General features: G+C 35.6%; 1 protein-coding gene across 11 annotated transcripts in view; it reads right to left on the reverse strand.

Moving 5' to 3' along the window:
• Nucleotides 1-427: 427 nt before the first annotated feature.
• The window catches only part of GK (glycerol kinase), a 37415-nt gene continuing 18031 nt past the window's right edge, over nucleotides 428-19811 (reverse strand). For 2 of the 11 annotated variants that reach the window (XM_068917211.1, XM_068917202.1), the window contains 11 exons: nucleotides 19570-19612; nucleotides 18800-18880; nucleotides 16818-16896; nucleotides 14831-14927; nucleotides 12834-12918; nucleotides 10634-10754; nucleotides 8713-8856; nucleotides 7592-7672; nucleotides 5965-6051; nucleotides 4003-4073; nucleotides 428-2920 (listed from right to left, as the gene is read on the reverse strand). In XM_068917211.1, coding sequence (XP_068773312.1) covers nucleotides 4030-4073; nucleotides 5965-6051; nucleotides 7592-7672; nucleotides 8713-8856; nucleotides 10634-10754; nucleotides 12834-12918; nucleotides 14831-14927; nucleotides 16818-16896; nucleotides 18800-18880; nucleotides 19570-19612 — 862 coding nt within the window. In that variant the 3' untranslated portion in view covers nucleotides 428-2920; nucleotides 4003-4029. Of the gene's footprint in view, nucleotides 2921-4002; nucleotides 4074-5964; nucleotides 6482-7570; nucleotides 7673-8712; nucleotides 8857-10633; nucleotides 10755-12833; nucleotides 12919-14830; nucleotides 14928-16817; nucleotides 16897-18799; nucleotides 18881-19569; nucleotides 19613-19811 lie in introns of those variants that run through there. The other 9 variants (XM_068917250.1, XM_068917232.1, XM_068917226.1 and 6 more) reach the window with 5 other exon arrangements.

Below are 19811 nucleotides of genomic sequence, written 5' to 3' on the forward strand. Positions count from 1 at the left end.
TATTGCCCTCAGCAATGTTTTCTATTTCATTGATGTTTCTCTTTCGCCCAACTCATAATAGCTTTTTAATCTTCAGCAGTATCACCAAACAATATTGTTTGCAGCCTTCAAACCAAATATATTAGGACTGTATCCCTCTTTGTCTTCTTATAATTCTTTGCTTTTTCCTGAATGGTGGGGGTTGAAGAAGTCAGAGTTGTTTCTAATCCAATCCATGAAATTGAATATATCATGAAAAAAACCCAACCCAGTAGCACATATTTTAGATCCATGTGTCTCAGCAAGTTAAAGTATGTGTGTGCAAGACTTAAAGCGGAGGCGCTATTGCTTAATAGGTCTCAGTGCATGTTAATGGTCCTTATAAAAAATATTAATGAAAACGTATCTGCAAGATGACATGCAAGAATAAAATGACAAAATACACCAGTTTGTTTACGGTATTTTAATACCAAGTGAATGCATTTCACAAGTAAGACTTTATAAATCTGGTAATTTATAGAAAAAAAAAAAATTCATAGCTTTCTAGTCACAAAAGCTACTTTTCAGCAGTTCTGCCCCTGCACAGTTTACAACTGAATTCAACTATGTTGGTAGAAAGTTTACAGTGGTATGAGATTCTTAAAAAATACTTGCAACAGCAATTGAAAATAAAATTATGATATTTACTCAGTGAAAAAGTAATAGGAATTATGTTACTCAGTAAAAGATATATCAGAAAAAGCAGCAAAAAAATCCCCCTCCTGAATAATACACGCTACTTTTTTTCCCTCTGCCTCATACACCACTCGCAAAGGCAACATTTCAACATTAACCATTCCCAGTTTCACTACTTCAGTATTTTTGGCAAGAAGTCATACTCAGAAGTCGGTTTTTGAGGTCTGTGCTGCCCTTGACCTGTACGCTCCAAAAGCTGCTGTTAACTCCTGTTCCGCGGTGTAAGAACATCAACAGCTTGGAGAAAAGGTAAGGAATATAAAGATTTTTCTACAGATTCATGTTCATTTTTCACTCTTTATTCACCTCTCCATATAAACTGGAAAACCCAGAAGTTTTAGTTGTTGCACCTCACATTCAGGTATTTACAGGAGTTGTGGGATTAGAATGTTGGTGTTATATTTTCACCTGTGCATAAAAATCCCCTCAGCTGAATTTATACATGCAATCAGAGGAGGAAAATACTCCTTCTCTAACTTCTGAATTAAAAGTCACATTTTCAAAGGTCATTGCACTTTATAATAAAAAGGCAATGAATATGCATTTGATATTAAATATATTGTACAGATCTAAATTTCTATGCAATCCATTGCTTCAGACACACATATATTTAACATTTCTTTTAAAAACTAAACCTCTATTTACAGTTTAATGAAGAAAAAATAAACTTTGTTAAAGAATAACTTCTTTTGATAAAAACCTTTAAGAACAAACACACACAAAAAGCCACTCCCTTTAACTCCTCATGCATTTAAATACATCTTTGTAATTTGTTTTGAAAGTTATTGTTCCCACATTTCACCTCAATATCATTCTATAGAGATCTAGTGACACTATACAAGAACACATTTTCTTTGACCTGTCCAATAAGGCCAGCATTTCTCATGCTGCTGATACCAACAGGAAAGCTGAAGTTTATTGCCTCACTCCTTTACCTACGGAGGATCTAAAGTTTCAAAGTGGATGCAACTCAGTTTTCAACCATGTTGCCTCTGAATTCCAACGGCCAGTTTCAGGTGCCAGGTGCTTACAATTCTAGGCCAGGATCTTGGGTTGACCAAGCATATTTTGGGAAAACTTGCTGTTAAAACTATGGACACGGAAATTGAAAGGGAGATTTTGGTCCCTGAGATATACTAAATGAGATCAAGAACTAGAGCACTGATATGTAATTGGGAGTGGACCCTCTTTAAAGGAAAACTAATTCATCTTCAACTTTCAAAAATTTAACATGTAATCACCAAAATATCCTTAAGCAGGATGACAGAACATATGCAGTATTGGTCAAGAAAAGTATATTGTTAAGAGTAATTTTAAGAGTTACCAGCTACAGAGGACTAAGAAGTTCTCTTTTGAATTGCACCCTCTATCAAATTTGTCTTTCAAAACAAACTCAAACAGATAAGAACATGAAACATAGCCTTAACTGAAATGTCTATTTACTCCTACCTCTTTAAAGGTAAAGTTATAGGACTTAGTGTCTTAAATACTTATTAATAGGCAGACTGGCTACATATACCAGAAGCCTAATCCAACCTCTATTTAACTTCGGGATCAATCATTTTGATCGTACTCTGGTGACCATATCTGCAACCTCTTCATTGCCAAACCAGTGGCAATGTGTGCTACTGAAGATACATTTTGAGCTAGTATTTAAAAGGTTTGTACCATTAAAGGTGTTTCAGATCAATGGCCACAAAAACAACACATCTTTGGCAACCATAGAAATATGATAGGTAATTCACAGCAGCTGGAAAAAACATTACAAGATGCTTACAAACATCTATAGTGCATCATTATAATTTTCTGCAGTGCATTTTATAAAGTACCAAAACCCTGAAAAGGATAGGAAAACATCTGAAATTACCCCAGAAGTTTTGTAAATGGCAACTTTCCAAAGTTCAAAGCTAGAGCTTCTGAAATTTTAAAATTTCATGATGTGAGACAGTCAACCCAAAGGCTTCCAGTGTAATGGAGTCGGTGGGGAAGGAAGCAGAGAAGTCACAGGACGATGACTAAGTTTCAGTTCAGTGTACCACAGGGAGGTTGCTCAAGGCCTGGCAACAGATGGGTTTATAAATAGATTCAGTCACTCAAACAGTATTATCACATCGGTGGTGGAATCTCTTCATACGTAAAACAAACAAACAAAAAAAAGAATCAGCTGCATCCAGGTAATCCATTAAGTAGTCTCATTTATCAGTACCTTAAATAGGAAAGAATATGCATTAGTAGCATAGAATTTACCCTAAAACATTTTTAGCACTCTATAATACAGCTGAGCTATAGAAGGAGTTCTGTATAATCATCCTTCGTTTTCAAGTAATGGTAAAAAGGCAATTAGATGTATCTTGTGCCACAACTGCACGTATGTAAGCCAGCACTCTTAAGTGTGTGGGATGTGCATATAGCAAGAGAGAAGAGACCACACTAATCAAGATGGGTAAACTTTTAACAAGTAGAAGGATTGAAGAAGGGTACTCTAAGCCTAATATTTTCTGAATATCAGCTCAGATTTCAGAGTACAGGAAATATTACTGCAGCTAACTTGCAGAACTGCATAGTGATCCCTATATATAAAACAGTTTGCAGTTTGGCACAAACTATCACAACACAAAAGACTAAACAGGAAAAATAGAATCTTAGAAAAAATAAAGCACTAAGACTATTTAGGTAGGAGGAATATGACATCACTACCAGTCCTGACATCCTGTTCTGTGAGGATAAAGTCAAAGGACTTTAGATCCCATATGTAGCATAAGATCCCATAAGTAACTAGTTCTCTGTTTTTATATCTCACTTGAGCCAATTTAAGCATACAAAGGCACTTCGCCCTTCCCCCTCAAAAAGAGTATAGCTGCACAGTAGGTTGAAATCTCTCAGGTGTCCAGTTCCAAAATTAGTTTGAAAGACTTGCAAAATCTTTGCATAAGGACTCCAATTGCTACATACAACCTGTTTTAAGCATGAAATAAAATAAAATATTGGTCCTTTCTTCACTGGACAGAAAAAGAATGCAGATCATAAAATAAAGTGCAAATAATTGACCTGATTTTGATGAAATCATGAAACAATATCATGAAATGCAGCATTGTTCTTCATATTCAGTCTTGAGGTACTGCATGAAAAAGCAGTTAGTTTAGCAGTACCCTATATTGGTTTTTGCAACATTAGTGCTCTGTACTCTGCCACAGCAGATTTTTCTCTTACGTTTCAGCAACTGTAAAATCATAGCCCTGCCCTAGAGATACATGTTTAACAATAACACTGTTGCTATGTAAGACTTACTGCTGTTTCAGCACATGAAGTATGGATTCAATCCTCAGTAGATTCAATCCTCAAACTTACTATACTGATGACTGCGTTGGAGTTCCATTGTTTCATTAAAAGATAAAATGTAACAAATTAATTAATGGAGTTCCAGTACTGAAGTTAGAAGGAAAGTCTGGTCAGTTAGCTCTGTCTTTTTAAAGCAAAAGGAGATTTATCAGAGTAAACGTCTAACAGGGAAGCAGTTGTGCTCCCATCAGCAATACAAGTTCTATATTACATTCTATCCTAACACACAGTTGAGCAAAACTACAACCTGTACATATCATCACTGATGCTAGTCCTATTTAGAAGTTATGTTTAAAAAAAGAAAAAAATGGAAATTTCTTGCAACTTCTCCTGTCCATGTAAATTATCATGTAAATTACATACTAAAACTCCCTAAGTTATTATTACTTGAAAACAAGAGCAAAGATAGGTTTTGAAGGCCAGAGTGAATTGAGATGAATATATTTTCCATTTATGGGAAAGAAAAGCACAGACAACTTCAAGGAAGGGAAAGAAAGTCGGTTTTTATGGGTTTCAACAGTATGAGTTTAGATATATATATACAGGTTACTGATTAGTTGTTTTTAAAAAGCAATACACCCAAAATTTAAGTTGTTCACCCAGATTTTAAGTTGCTTATCTGCCCACTTACTGCTGCTTTTCATATTATGGTAGGTATCCCCCATGTGGTCAAAAATTTGACCTGCAATTCACAATCAAGTTGCTTAGTTCAGCTTGTTAAAAATTTACCCACTTACTCACAGCTGGTTTTATTATGCTTTTCATAAACAAGCTTGTTCTCATCTACAGAAACATTCCAGAGTTAGTAAATCAATGCCAATCCATTTGTTCAGTTTGATTTTTACTGAGCATCTGATTAGTTTGATTTTAGTTCTCCTATAAGCTCAGACAGTCTCTTCATGCAAGGAAAAATACAATTGAATGGTAAATTCAGGCTGAATGACTAAAAGCAAAATACAAACACATCACCATAGGAGCATGATAGAGTCTTTAACAGTTTGTTTAATTAAAAAAGAAGCCTCCTCCCAAAAAAACAACCACTCCTAAGAAGCTCACTGAGAAGTAATAATAGCTATACTGTAAAACATTTTATTTGGGATGAAATTATGAAACACAAAAACTACAAACAAATGACTGCCATATAGACTTGTTTTTCTTACCATACAAATATGTTAATAAAATGTCTTATTTCTGGCACAAGTAACTAACACTGTTCTCTTCAGTATCAACTTTCTTTTAAAATAAGATATTTATGAACGGGTTAAAGATGCATCTTCATTGCATATGCACACAATCCCTTAAAACTGTTTTTGTGGAGAGGCTTATCAGGGTTTCTTCTCTTTACAAAAAATGAAATTCACTTATCCAATGAAGAGCAAAGTACAAAAAGAATACTCTATAGATTTAATGGAAGAAGTTTTCTATCCATATAATAGTTCCCAGGGGACCAGAAAAAGGGGTCCCTGAAGCCTTTCAGGGACAGAAGAGAAGCCTTCCTTCTCAATCCTCAAAATGATTTTTAATTTTAATGAGAAGAACTACAAGACAAAGGATGGAAACTTACTCTAATTGTAACGCAGGCAATGCAAAACTCTGCCTGGCTGCTCCAACCTATTTCCTTTTTATAACCTGTATACGGTCTGCAGTAGCTAGATGAAGGGAAGGGATAGCTCAAGGTTTCACGAACATCTAACATGAATTTCATGGCATGTGACAATGAATTCAAGATGATCTTTGCTTGGTTTCCTTAAGTATTGTATGTCTAATTCATAACCTTATAAACATTCGTGTGCATGAGCAACAAAAATCATCATCATTTTTGCTGAAAATAAACAGATAGAAGATAAAAAACTCAACATTTAAACTAGCGTAGATAGCTTTTAAAATGATCTAGTTCAAGTAATAACTAACCTGAGACGTACTTTGCTCCGATTAACATTATCATGCTACTCATAATAAAAAAACCCAAAGGCAGACTACAGAAGATACTAGTGTCACCTGATGTCATCCAGGGGAAGGTGTTTCCAGTCAAGCAAATCAAAAGAGAAATATATATATAAATTGCAGCATATGTGTTAAAAATCATATGAACAGCAAAAAGTAACAAAGGTAGTGACATTAGCAGAAAAGCCAAAAAAGTTTGTGCATAACCCCCCACAATAATTTGAAATAGGCTTTCATCATAAGAGTTTAAATCCAAATTCCCCTGCTAGAACTATTTAGGTTGAGCCCATTTCTAGTATTCTTCAATCTTAAATGCTTCTAACAGGCAGAAAGCAAAGTGTCAAAGAAAGAACAAAGAAAAACATCTATTTTTTTCCCCCAGTGGTAAAACAGGTAATCGCTGAAGGTAGATTTTGATGAACATCCCTTTTTCACAATAGTTGAAGAGCAAGATTTTATTTTCCGCAAGATAGAATTGTTTATGCTTCAAAAGAAAACAAAGATAAATAGGTAAGATACGCATCCCTGTGGAATTTTAGGTTACATAATACAGAGCTGAGATGTAAGCCTACTAAATCATAATGGACAATACTGAAATGAATCCTGATACTCCTGCTAACATACTTATTTGCCTTCTATACAGGATTGAGAGAATTGTTTGCACAACCACAGTGTTAAATAAGATACCTAAATGTATATATAGTATTGTAAAAGGAAAATTTTAGCTTTATCTTTCAGTAATAAAGTTAACCACAGTTGCCACTGCATGAAGTGTCTATCGGGAGAGTTTACATTTTGAATATACTTTAAAATTGTATACTTCTCATTCTAGCACTTATCCAGCTTAAGTGAAACAAAATTAAATGAAGATAAGACCTACAAATGACATGCAGTTTGATTCAGGCCTGAAAACTTATCCCGAAACGGTGCAGAAATATAAACTCAAGTTACAGATGATAGAAAACTGCAGCTTTTATTTAATTCAAACTTGCCAGATGCAAAAGCCCTCTATTTCAAAAGAAATACCCTGTTTAATCCCTCACAAGCATTTGTATATTCTCTGTATGCATGCAATAGGTCTGTGCAATTCTTTACTTTATGATATGTTCTTGCTCTTAGTTCTTGTGGGTCAAACAGATTTCAGGACGGTTATCCATCCCTCCTTCCTATACAGCATAGGATAAAGCAAGATATTGCAAGAAAAATAATCACAGGATGAAGCTTTTCTCTTTTGCAACATGAAGGCGTAGTATAGGAAAGTTTAAGAAATCACTGCACTGTCTCAGCATTGTGCTGAATTTATTATTTTAGGGAGGATTTTTTTAAAACAATGCTATACTGCAAAGCCTGTAGTTTAGTCCTGATTTAATCACCTCTGTTTTTAGAGGTCTACAAGATGCTGCCTGTGTTCTTCTTTCAAGAAGAAAGCCTATCTACTTCCTGCTTTGTTTCCACAGCTCTTTTAAATAATCGTTTTAAACCAATTGAATAGACCAGTGATGGTATGAACAGAAAAGGTCATTAATCTCAAGATTAATTAACTATGCTAACTGGCTAATTAACAATACTCAACCTGCATTAATCACTGGTTTACCATTTGAAGGAGCTTCAGATGTTTCCCAGCCCATAGATTTCATCACAGCTTTTTTCCATCTGGCATAACGATACTCACTTTCTGAAATTGAGAAATCAGCAAACAGAAAAGTCTTTAAATTTATATGAATACAGTTACAAACATTTAAGAAGCAGAGTCTACAGTCTTGGCTTTCCACAGCTTGGCATACTATAGTTTGTCTGTACACACACACACACACACACACACAAAATGCAAAATATTGTTTTGAATAGATTAAAAAAGTAATCATGCCCAGTAAGGAGAAATAAATCTTAAAAACAACTTTGTGCGTGTTCACCAATAAGCAGATTTATAAGTAGGATGAAATGAAACAATTATTATTCATGTAGAAATCCTCCAGTGTTGAAAATACTGACTTGAAGTATGGATTATAGCAGTAATTATAATCAAACTGGAATGTAAAACAAAAACCTATACAAAAAGTTAAAAAAACAATTAAAGAGACAAAAATGCATTTGTTTGTTAGGCACATGGGATAACTATTAGGTCAAGCATATGCTTTCCTGTCTCTAGGAGCACTTAAGAACTGATGAAAGAGTTACCTAAAAAACAATGATTGCTGTAGGTTTTTTAAAGCCTAAAGAGTCTCCTAAAACTTAGTTTGACCTCTCTACATCTGTGAAAACTCATAAACGTACAGGAGCTTTCGGAGACATCACCTTTCTCAGTGAAAAGCTTTAAAGACTGAGAAATGAAAAGCCAACACAGGTTTCTTTGTTTTCTCTTGATATAAATCAAAAGCCATTAATTGCAATGCCAGTTGCCAAGCTTTAAAGACAAAAACAAGAAAACACACATACAAACAAAAACCCATCACCCAAAGAAAAGAGCACACACGCCGTTTTCTACTTTCCACTTCCTCTGTATTATAACATCTAAACATTTTTTCCAATCTTACTAGTCAACAAATGACCAAAACAGCAAGCAGAATGCACTATTTCCTAAACCAAACACTGCAAACACTGCTGATCTTCATCATTTTTGAGGATAATTACATATAGCTTAATGCAATAAAGGAAAAATCCTGTTCTATTATTGGACATCAAATTTTAAGTTTGCAAGTTCTTAGATGTTTTTACCCTCTGGGTTGATCTGTGGTTCAAATCGTTCACATGTCACTGCTGTCAAATCTCCAGGGCTTAGACTCCAAATTCCAACTCCTTCTGCAGCTCCTGCTGCCATAGCAGCTCCTAGAGCTGTTGTTTCAGGCATTGATGGCTTTACTGAAGGAAACCAGAGAGAAGGCATGACAGTTTTTCATGGAAGTCAATTTGATGGCATCAGAACTATATCCTTGTGTATATAGTTAGAGTGACATATATTTTATACAACTGTTATGTATTAGGTAGGCTTCCCTTAGGTTTACCATCTGCAAATCTCAATTTATTACCAATCACATGGTTATGACACTAACTTCACCTCTGAGTCGTCTAAGTCTCTGGAATACCTTGAATCAGCACTTCCTCCAAGAGAGAATCACGTTAATTGCCCCTTTTTCATACCATGTGTATGGCTGCTGACTTCAGCCACCAATTTCCTTGGTATGTTCTTGTTAATAATGAGATATTTTATCGTTCTCTCTCTCCCTTCCCAAAGCAGTGATCCCCTGGCTTATCCATCTTGTTCCCCTGCTCTAGATACTTTATTTTATTAAAAGCACTTATATTTAGAAAAGAAGTCTTAAAGGAGGTTATACACCTCTACTTACTAGTTTGTTCACTTTCCATAGACACTGCAGAAGATCATCCTGTCCAAGATGTTAGTGGTAAATCTGTTCCATTAACTCTTGAACTATCTCCTCCTCTGCTTCAAGCAGAGGATCCTTTAAAAGCTGATTTTACTGATCATGTCCTTTCATCTGGTAACTATTAAGCACTGGATAATTTGAGACTTGTGTACCGTATATCATTAAAGGTAAGCTATAATCTCTCTAGAGTTAATAACTTTTCACTGGCTTGCTATTACTGAAGTGTTTCATATGTTTGTGGTTAAGAGACATCATGATGTTTTTCTGAATAATTTTCTAGCAGCTGCATATTAGGTGAGATTAGATAAGATTAGTACTTTCATACAACAAATTATCATTCATCATTATAGCTGAGAATGTATAATATTATCCTGATATTGCTCAGTGATATACGGCATCCTTAAGAACACTAACGTATAACTTACATTATTCAACAATTCTAAATCAGCCAGACTTATTAAAACATGTCTTGAGAAAGATGTTTGCTTTTCACTGATGCTGAAATGCTCCACTCACACTTTTCAAGTGAAGTCTTTAAAAAGCCATGCACTCAGTGCATTGAAACACATCCTTCAAAAGCCTTTTTATCATTCCAGGGACTTTCTATGAAAGAGGTGTTGTATGATCATTTGCAAAATGCTTGCATTGTGGTTGGATCAAAATAATGGCTTTGTAAAACATTATTTGCCTCAGAGAGGCAAGCAGAGAGGAACAACTCTGTTTGGGTTTGTATTTCATATTATTATTGCTGTTCTGGGAAAAACAGAGTGGTCAAGGTATTTTGTGGGTCTCCTATTTACCTGTAAATGAGATCAAAGGTTTGTGAAGGCAAAGGGAACAAAAAAAGTGTATTTGCTGTTTGCTGAAATGCTTACTTAAACATGAGCAGTGGAGGTGCAAAGTTCTGGTTTAACTCTGCGTAAGATTCTCAGGGCCAACATGCTGCAGTAGAGCATTAATTTCACTGATTGTAGAAGACGCTAGATGTTTAGAAATTGATATGACAACTTCAAAGTTCAATGCACTCATAATGCTATAATATTCCAACAAGAGAAACAAGTGCCAACAATTCCCTAGAAAAATGATTCTCAACATTTGATGTAAGATCCAATAACTTTTTATGCAAAAATATTCACAAGTAGTAGTAAAAGATTAGCAAGAAAAAAAGCCAACCAACTGATCCTCATTAGCTATTACAAGTCAATACTTTTTTCAGCTTTACAAAGAAAACAATAGTGGTACTTTCATCTTACCTACTGGAATACAGAGAATATCTGATTGGAGTTGCATGAGAACTTTGTTATTGGTCATTCCTCCATCTACTTGTAGCTGGCTTAGTGGTATCCCACAGTCCTTGTTCATAGCATCTAAAATCTTAAGTAAGATTAATACATGTTATGACTGAATTATAGAGAAATTCAAGTATAAAACAGTGATAAGTCAGTGTTTGCTAAAGAGTGTAAGACAGATAATTTTCTCCCCGCCTAATGTACAACTTCAAGGTCTACTCATCAAAAGGGCAAAATGGAGCTAGTGACATTACAGATTTGTTTAATATAGAGCAAGTGCATTCAGTTTACTTCAGAAATCTCAACACAGGAAATGTTTTCCTCTGATGCTACAAACCCAGCCCTGTAAGTTTCTGAGAAACATTTGAAGAAAAGCTGGTGGCAACCTTCCAAGTAGAAGACGACAACCACAACCTTCATCAAAGCTGACCTAGGAAGAAGAACTACTCAATGGAGTCCTTTAGCTGACTACAAGTTGTCTAGTTGTCTACTTTCTCTAATTTAATACATTAAAGAATGGTGACATTATACATTGTTTGAACTGGCAATCTGGAAGATAGTTCAGTAGGAACTGCTGAGCACTGAACAGTTTTGAAAGAGTGTTCTCTTCAGATATTTTTGATTTTCAGTGAAAACTAAGAATTTTATATTTTATTAGACTGTAAGAATACGCTGTGAGTGTAATTGTTAGTAAAATTCCGATTCCTTTTTTTGAGCATGGTGGATAGCTGAAAATACGTGAAAAATGTTAAACTGTTTGCAAGGGATAACTAAGAGCGGAGTATTTAATTCACTGATACGTATGTGCTTTTTAATAGATCTGTAACACACGAAATTGCTTCTGAAAAGATAAAACTAACAATATACCTTTGAAAAATGTACATATGTTTTATCTGTGTCACTAGAAGTTAATTTACTAATTTAGATGTGTCTAGCACACCTGTTCAGGCACTCCTACCATTATGAGAAAAAGCACATTGACTAAAGTATGAGAAAGTATTAGACTGATTCAAACAGTTGACTTCACCCTTACTTTGAAAGCTTTTTTTCCCTCCCTCCTACTCCCAACCCATGCGACCTGCCTCTTTTTCTGACATACGCTACACTACTCTGTGAGCCAGCTGAGGTCATTATTCCAGCAGAAAAATAGCCCAGAGAACAGAGGGATAATTTTCTGCTGGAAAGTTCATTGGGCTGTCACATGATAGGGAATGCATAGGAGGCGGAACAAGGAAAGAGAGGAACAGACCCCAAACTGGGCTATCAGGTCAGTCCCCTGTAACTTCACCCTACCTTCTGGTATCAAAGATATAGGCTACTTGCAAGCTTCTTCGTGGCTTTCTGAGGACTCAGAGCTCCCTAGCACAGCTTCAAAAGTAGATGCCTGGGTGAAGTTTCTGGCTGTCCGTTCCATGGAAGTACTCTTTATCATCACAGAATTACTAAGCTGCTTTCCTCCTCTCACATAGATTTAGCTGGGTATTGTTTTAAACCTCCATGTTAATAATAACATCAGTTTAAAAACATGCAATCAAATCAAGGTTTGACTGTTACACTTTTGGGTGTAGGAGTGCCATTTTTTTTCCTCTACTTGTACAGAACACAAGAAGGAGCATAAATTAATAGGAGGTGATGATACAAACATTTCTTAATGCTCAGAACATAGAGCTCCCTTTTGATTTGTTGGAGGGATTCATTTCTTCACTGAGAACTTTGGTTTGCTTTTGCAGAATGCTGGCAAAGGCAATAAGAAACCCATTTTTGTTCTTGGGTACCAACACAAGCCATTTCTGTCACAGCAGAGAGTATAAACGGTAGTTTTCCATGTTGTAGAACAAATGCAACTTTTTAGTTATGGCATTGGCATTGGAATATTTTGCTCTCATGATATTCACTAAACATGCTCACCTTATTTTCAAGGGTGATAAAAAGCAACATTGCCCAAAGTAAATAAAGTAACAGCCAGCCAGATCATTGTAGCAAAGTCTACAGGAACAATTCTTCAACATTAGCACCATATAAAGACAAGAATAGTATCCAGGCAGAATATAAAGTGTATCATTAATCTTCATTAAGTCTTTTCAATCCTCCATTCCTGAAGAGTTACAGTTCCTGGTATCATACTCATTTACAATGGATTTATTAAGATCTAATTTGCTTTTACCTCTCGTGTTTGAAAGCAGACAGCTTCTAGTGCAGCAAAGGCAATGTGATTTTTATTCGTAAACTGAGTAAGGCCACAGATAATACTGTTGAAGAGAAAGAAAAGAAAAATGCAACAGTTAGAGCACACATCTTTATCAGAAAATATTTCAGACCTAGGCTGGGAAGTTAAAAACTCTTTCAGTTCCATTGTTATGAGGAATGATTTTTAACATTAAAAAGCTTATTTCTTTTTAATCTAAACTCTTTTGCCTCTGTAATAAGCTATCTGTCTGATAAATATATTTTCAGTGCCCACTCAATACAATGACAATTCATTGTCATAAATTAAAATTTTATTGCCAATTTGCATGCAAATGGGTGCATAGGCACACATGGATGTGCGCATGCACACACACACATTCTAGTTGTTCTTCCTTTAAAAAGGGAAACTATATTAACTAGGCTGATATTTCTTTAAAGAAAGTAATTTCACCTATCACATCTTACCAAATTCTCTCGTACATTCAGTTCCTAAGGAAAAGCCCTACTGGGTCAGTGCTGTGCTCTAAATGCTTAAATTTGTTATCAGATCCATTCTGAATATTAGCTGCTGCAGCACCTTCAGAGAGAATTTTGGATATAGAAATTATGCTGCATCTACCCATGAGTAAACTGGACTCAGTTAATGTTTTCTGAACTGCAGATCAAATGATCATCCTTTTAATACCTTTCAGATGTGGAAATATAAATTAACATAGTACAAAGAAATGCAGCTTTATTTGGTGCTGGATATATGCAATATGAAAGGCCTTTTTTGTTTTTGCCATTCCAAAGATCAGTTTTTAAAAGCTAAAGAGTTAAGCGCTGTGCTCTGAAAAAAATCATAAGAACAGGTAAGTCAAAGATTTTTTTTCCCCTAACTACAAAAAGCACCTAAATTCTAAAGATGAGACTACTCAAAATCTTGGGAACTGGATATCCTTTTACAATTTTTTTTTTTTCATTTTAGGAAAGTTATATTTAAACATATCATGCTTCTCTAACTCTTACGGTATGGTCTGATTCCAGCAATAGTAGGCAAGCTCACAATAGCAGAAAACACAAGTAGAAGGTTATTGTTCAAAACAGCAGTTTTAACTAATACCAGTTAGTTAAGTCTTAATCAACAGGAAAGGTGTTGGAAGGGATTGTCATAAAGAGTGTTTAATAGATCGGAAAGTGAAGAAGAGGCTGGACATACGGGTGAGACGGGGAGAGAAGGTGGGAGGGAGAAGAAGAGAGGAAGGAATTAAGTGGACTGTATCTGAGATAGTGAGGGCAGCAACAAGAGGGAACTGAGCTCACAAAAATTAATCAGCATTAAATTCTTCACTTTCTACTTTTGTTACCTGACAATTCACAGGTATGCACACCTTCTTTGTCTCTTTCATGAGATTAAAATCCCTTCAGAATCACAAACCCATGAAAAAAAAAAAAAGCAGGACCCTTAGCATTGAGAACGATAGAACCATCCTGTAATCGTCCTCCAAAACCCACAGCTCAGTTCAAATGGTATCCCTTCCGACTCCCCATCTCCTTTTTTGATTGGGGGAAGTAGCCGAGCTAGCTAATTCTAGTCCTGTCTATCACAGCAAAAATCTTTCTTGGGAAAAGATACTGTGTATAGTCATTCATCTTTTTGAAGATTGGTGGTTTTCCATAATTTCATATTAAGATTTAATTTTAGTTAGGGATGGGTGTATACAGCCTCTGTTAGTGGTGTTACACCTTCTTTATACTAAAACTTTCTTCCTGTGAAGGCTGAGTTTCCACTGTTCCTTCTTCTTCTCCCAACAGCAGTTACTGTTCTGAATACAATCAGAATTCTGTTTCTCTGTTGAAGATATCAAAGAAAATGAGGTATCCTGACACACAAAAGGAGCAAAAAAGTCTGTGCTCAGATAACTGGAGAGACACTGTTAGTGTCTTCAAATAATTAAATCTTCCTGCAAACACAGTGTTTAATCAGATCCTTACCCCCTTGCACTGGGTTCCCAGTATGGCGCATACAGTCCTGAAAATGCTGGCACAAAGTAGCAGCCATAAGAAGTTCCAGCTTCTGCAGCCAGTTTTTCTAGTGCGCACACACACACACACACACACACAGAAAAACAGTCTTTATTTAGCTTTTCACAAGTGTACCAGCACATAAATATGACACTTAAAGATGTCATTGTTTAAACGAGGAATATTTCAGAATATACAAGGTAGCCACAAAAATAACCAAGCCATTTACAACTAGAAAATACAGCTAACTCTGTCATTCTGCTCATTAACCATTTATCCATTTGTAGCATTATAAGTGAAAGAGAGGGAATAAGGGACTGTGCAATATATAAAATGAAAAATCAAAATCAAAAACCAAAACTGTGTGTTCAATATACTGACTTAGATTCTGTGAGGTTTTCAAAGGGTATCCTTCAAAGCTGTCCAAAAGGTCACACTTTACTTGCATTTAAGTTAATGCAAGCAAGGAAAACTGGATCAAGACCAAAGGGAGTTAGGAACTAAACTCCCACTAATTTCAAATGGATTTAGAGCTTTAAATTCACAGCTTAAGCATGCAATTACAAGGCCAGCTGCAAGGAAATCTCAAGTTTCTTAATGCCCGAGTAATAACTTTGGATATCTGAGTTCTCCAATATTAAAATATTTATAATTATAAAGAGTTATATTAAAATATCCAGAACTGCAAAAGAAGTAAGGTATGTGGCTCCTTCCTATATTCTATAACAAAAAAAAGAACATATGTTTTATCTGCTTTTATAAAGTTATTCTGTTTGCATGGATGGAAGCATAGCAATAAAGAGAGGTAGGACAACTTTTCCAAAAAGTCTACAAGTTAACATTTTGCTTCAATTCATACAGACTCCACTTTAAAAAAGCAATGAAGAGAGAAGGAAGACATGTTCAGAGAAATAGGAAATGGTGACAAATTCCTGCCTGATTTTAATAATACCAACAAGATTAAAGTTCTTGAATCCTAAACCTTTTAAAGGTTTAGTCAAACTTATGAAGTCAATAGGTACCATCATGTTTGAAAAACTGGATAATTCTAGTGACAACGGTATATATGCCTCCGTATGGGTCTGTGAAACTTCAAACTAGAAAAAACAGCTTGATAGTCTCAGTTTTTGCCTAGTCTTTGAAGTCTTAAGTCAAATGTGAGTTCCAAATATTTCCACTTTTGAATAAGACATTCAGAATATTTAAAAATGTAGTGAATTACTTTTTAATCCTATTAATCATTAAAACCCGTCACTTTGAAACTCAGACTTGCATGCTTCCAAAAGTTTTCTCCTTTTTCAAACTTTTTTGTGTTCCCATTTCCATAATACTACACATCAGCTGGTTTCAGTTCAGCTCAAGCAGAAAACATCAGCTACCCAAATTCCAAAAGATTACAATATTCTTAGCCCAAATGGATTATATCATCACCTACAATTCAATTAAAGAGATAGCTTTGCCAACTGAGGTCTTCAACTGCCTCAATGCATATGACTCCTTCTACATAGATGACTGCATGTTTAGGGTCTCAGGTTCTCCTGGTTATGACAGGAATGCGTATGTTGGTTTAGGATACAATTTTACTGGGTTCCATAGATGAGACTTACATACTCTTGGCTTTGGACAATTCAATATTTTATGAAAGCAGGAAATACATTATAAGCGTAATACCTTTCTGGACGTCTCTTTGGTAGGGAAACTACCAAAAAATATGAACTGCAATAGAATGCAGCTGACAAAGGGTTTCAAAGACCTTAGTGATATGCTGTATGAAACACACATGTCAATAAACAGTGATTTCATAGATGCGAAATGAATTATCTTAATGCAGCAAAATATATGTACCTTCCAGTTTCTCCTTACTTGAGTATTTTGAGCTTTTGCTCAACATTAGAGACATCAAGGCAGGTGAAAAGAAAACCTAAAAAATTAACAGCTCCAAACTGTGAACACTCACCAACTTCCTGTGAAGTCTTAACGATACCTAGATTGTCTCTCAGCCAACGAACAACAGCACCTGCTATTGCAACAGATCCCTAGAGGAAACAAAATCACTACAAGATTAGGAGACCACAACTGGCAGCATCATGTTTGTTTTTACAGGACTGGAGAGGAAAGGCAGCTGTGGCCTCCAAGTCCAAGATTATAGTAAGAACTTAGAGCACTCTCAAGAACGCTCACAACCAGCTAGAGGCTGCCACGTAAGAACAGCAGCCAGTTATTCAGGTTCCCTCTAAAAAAAAAAAAGGTGCCTACTGCACGATTTTTCCATTAGAGGGGAGTTACCATGACATTTGCTAAGCAGTCTTCTTGATCCCTCTCATTTAGGTCTTCTCCTGAATATACAATGATGAGGTCCAGTAGCCTCAGTCTTCTTTTTCAGACAAATTAAGATTTTTATGCTTTGATTTAAAAAAAATGAGACTCATTATGTGGTTGAGTTCTTCAAGTGCTGCAGTCTAGCTACAAATGCCTGGAGAGACAAAGAAAATTTAGGCACTGGCATTTGCCAGCAAAATTCCACTGCTGCCTCAGCAAACGGCTCTGAATGCCCCCATCATATCACAAAGGAATGGCATGGCTCCCATCTCACACCAAAGTCCAAATGGATTCCTCAGCAAGACCATCTCAAGTCTCCTAAGCTAACTTCAATGCAAACAGAAGCAGCACCGTATTTTTGTTCAAAGCCATCGCTAGGAGGAGGCAAGGCTCCTTCTTCAAGCTGCTAACCAGCTAGTTATTACAGTTACAAGATATGGGTTTGATTGAAAGAAAAAGCTGAATCCATATTTCTTGCCTTTGTCGGGAGTGTCTCAACTACCAGATTGTAGACCATTGTAGCCTGGATGCAGGAGAAGGGAGTACTCAATACTTTCTGCTGAAGCTATTTCATCAAACAGCAAAATTAAGGACTTGGAGATGAGGAAGAAAGACAGTGTGCATGTGCATGCCTGAGCATGTGGACCTATGAATCATTCTCAGTAGTTCTAGTTCTTGCTTTAAGAACTTGGATTAAACAACAACAACAAAAAACAACAACAACAAATCCAAAGTTTGCCGGAAGGTGGCAAATGCAAGCTTAACTTTCCTTAGGGAAGGAAAGGGAAACGAACACAGCCTCTCATATTGCATGAGAGTATTGTAACCCACCAGTTGTCTGGTTGACATGGAAAAAATGGGCTCACTACAAAAGCTCAAGGGCAGCAGACAATTCAATAACTGTGTTTTGTCCACTAAGCGAGATAGATGGAAAAATAATTATTATACCGATCCCAATGAAGTTTTGGTGCAAAATAGCTGCTGAGCTGCTCTGTGCTTCAGAATCAGAGCTTTAAACCCCAAAACCTGAAGTTAAAGGAGTAAAAACCTAATTATCTACAGCACTTGGATGTCCTCCGAGTTGTGTGGAGAACTGAGGAACTAGATTCTGGAAGTAGGCATCTATAATTTAGTAGATCAAAAGAGCTCAGTTTTTAGATGTTTCGTGTCTCAGAAATTTGATTCAGTTTAAAAAGTTAGAAATAAAATCCGTTAGATCTAAGCAAAAACCAAAGACATCTAATCACATCTTTTATTATGGGAGAGGATAACATAATCTTAATACAAAATTATTATCTATCAGTCAGATTTGAAATACTGCGTAACAGAAAAAATATTTTAGCTATAATGATCTGAAAATATAAGTGATGCAGTGTAGAAATATTTGATCAAGTTATTTTGACTGGAGGTAGAGATAGGATAATCAAAAACACACATAAGCCTTGAGGCACTTAAGCTATAATAAAAATCTATTTAAATTTCTGTGCACCTGAACAGTTTCTCTAAAAATAACCGAAGGATACAAGAAAACAGTAGTAAAGAAGAATATCTATCACTAATGGTACATTTTATCTTATTACATACATATTACTATAAAAAGGAAGAAAATATTGTACTCACTTCTAGTGCGTAACAAACAGGTTTATCTCTGCCCAGTTTGTAAGCTATTGTGGTCAGAAGACCATGCTCAGAAAACACAGACTAAAAGGGGAAAGGAAAAGTAAAGGTAAAGCATGAACAGAGGCAGAAAATATTTAAATGAATATATTCAAATGACAATAAGCAAGAGACAAAACCTTTACTGACACAAATTTGAAATACAGAGAGTTTAAACCAAATAAATGATCTAGCACTCCAAATAAGCACCTAAGATACAATCCTCAGATCACTTGCATTAATTCTTGTTTCCACAAGATCCACAAATCTTTCCAGACTCTTAATAGCAGAGAATTGGGGTTCTTCAGAAGGAGATGTGAATAAGACGCAAGCCAAAGCTTCCCATTATTTATTCAACTACTACTACTACTACTACAACATGGGACAAATGGGGAAAAAAACAAAGGGAAGAAAAGAATTAACCAAGTCAAGGGGAAAAGCATGCGGTTAAGTAACACAACATTCAGCACTTCTTGGGTAAGATTAAGAAACACGTATAAGGAAAGACTGAGAAACTTGCTATGGAGAGTTTATTTTGGAAACTATGAAACTGAGTCTTAAATATATTGAAAAAGTTACTATTTTCCATTCTTTTGGATTACAATATGCATTTTTCCTTTATAGCAATATACTTGCTGCTAGTAAGTCTGAGAAAGTCTAATTTATAGTTGTATTCAAGTACTTATAAGAAAATTGTTGAAAGCAAGTGAACAACTGAAAAACATGCAACTGACCTTATGACCTGTATTGCACAGTAAGAAACATCCTGTTCCATACCTAGAGTGAAAGAAAAGGAAAGTTAAAAACAGTATGTTTAAAGGGTAACCGATTACCGCTGTTCATGCAACCATGACTCCACTGCAGAGGATCAAAACATCACTTTTTTCCCCCTTGGAGGCTATGCTTCCACTAACTGATCATAAAACCTTCCTCTAAAGGTTGATCCAAATGCAAGCTGTAGCTGAAAGATCTAATT

Source organism: Struthio camelus, chromosome 1 (assembly GCF_040807025.1).
Source record: "Struthio camelus isolate bStrCam1 chromosome 1, bStrCam1.hap1, whole genome shotgun sequence".
Lineage (NCBI taxonomy): Eukaryota > Metazoa > Chordata > Aves > Struthioniformes > Struthionidae > Struthio > Struthio camelus.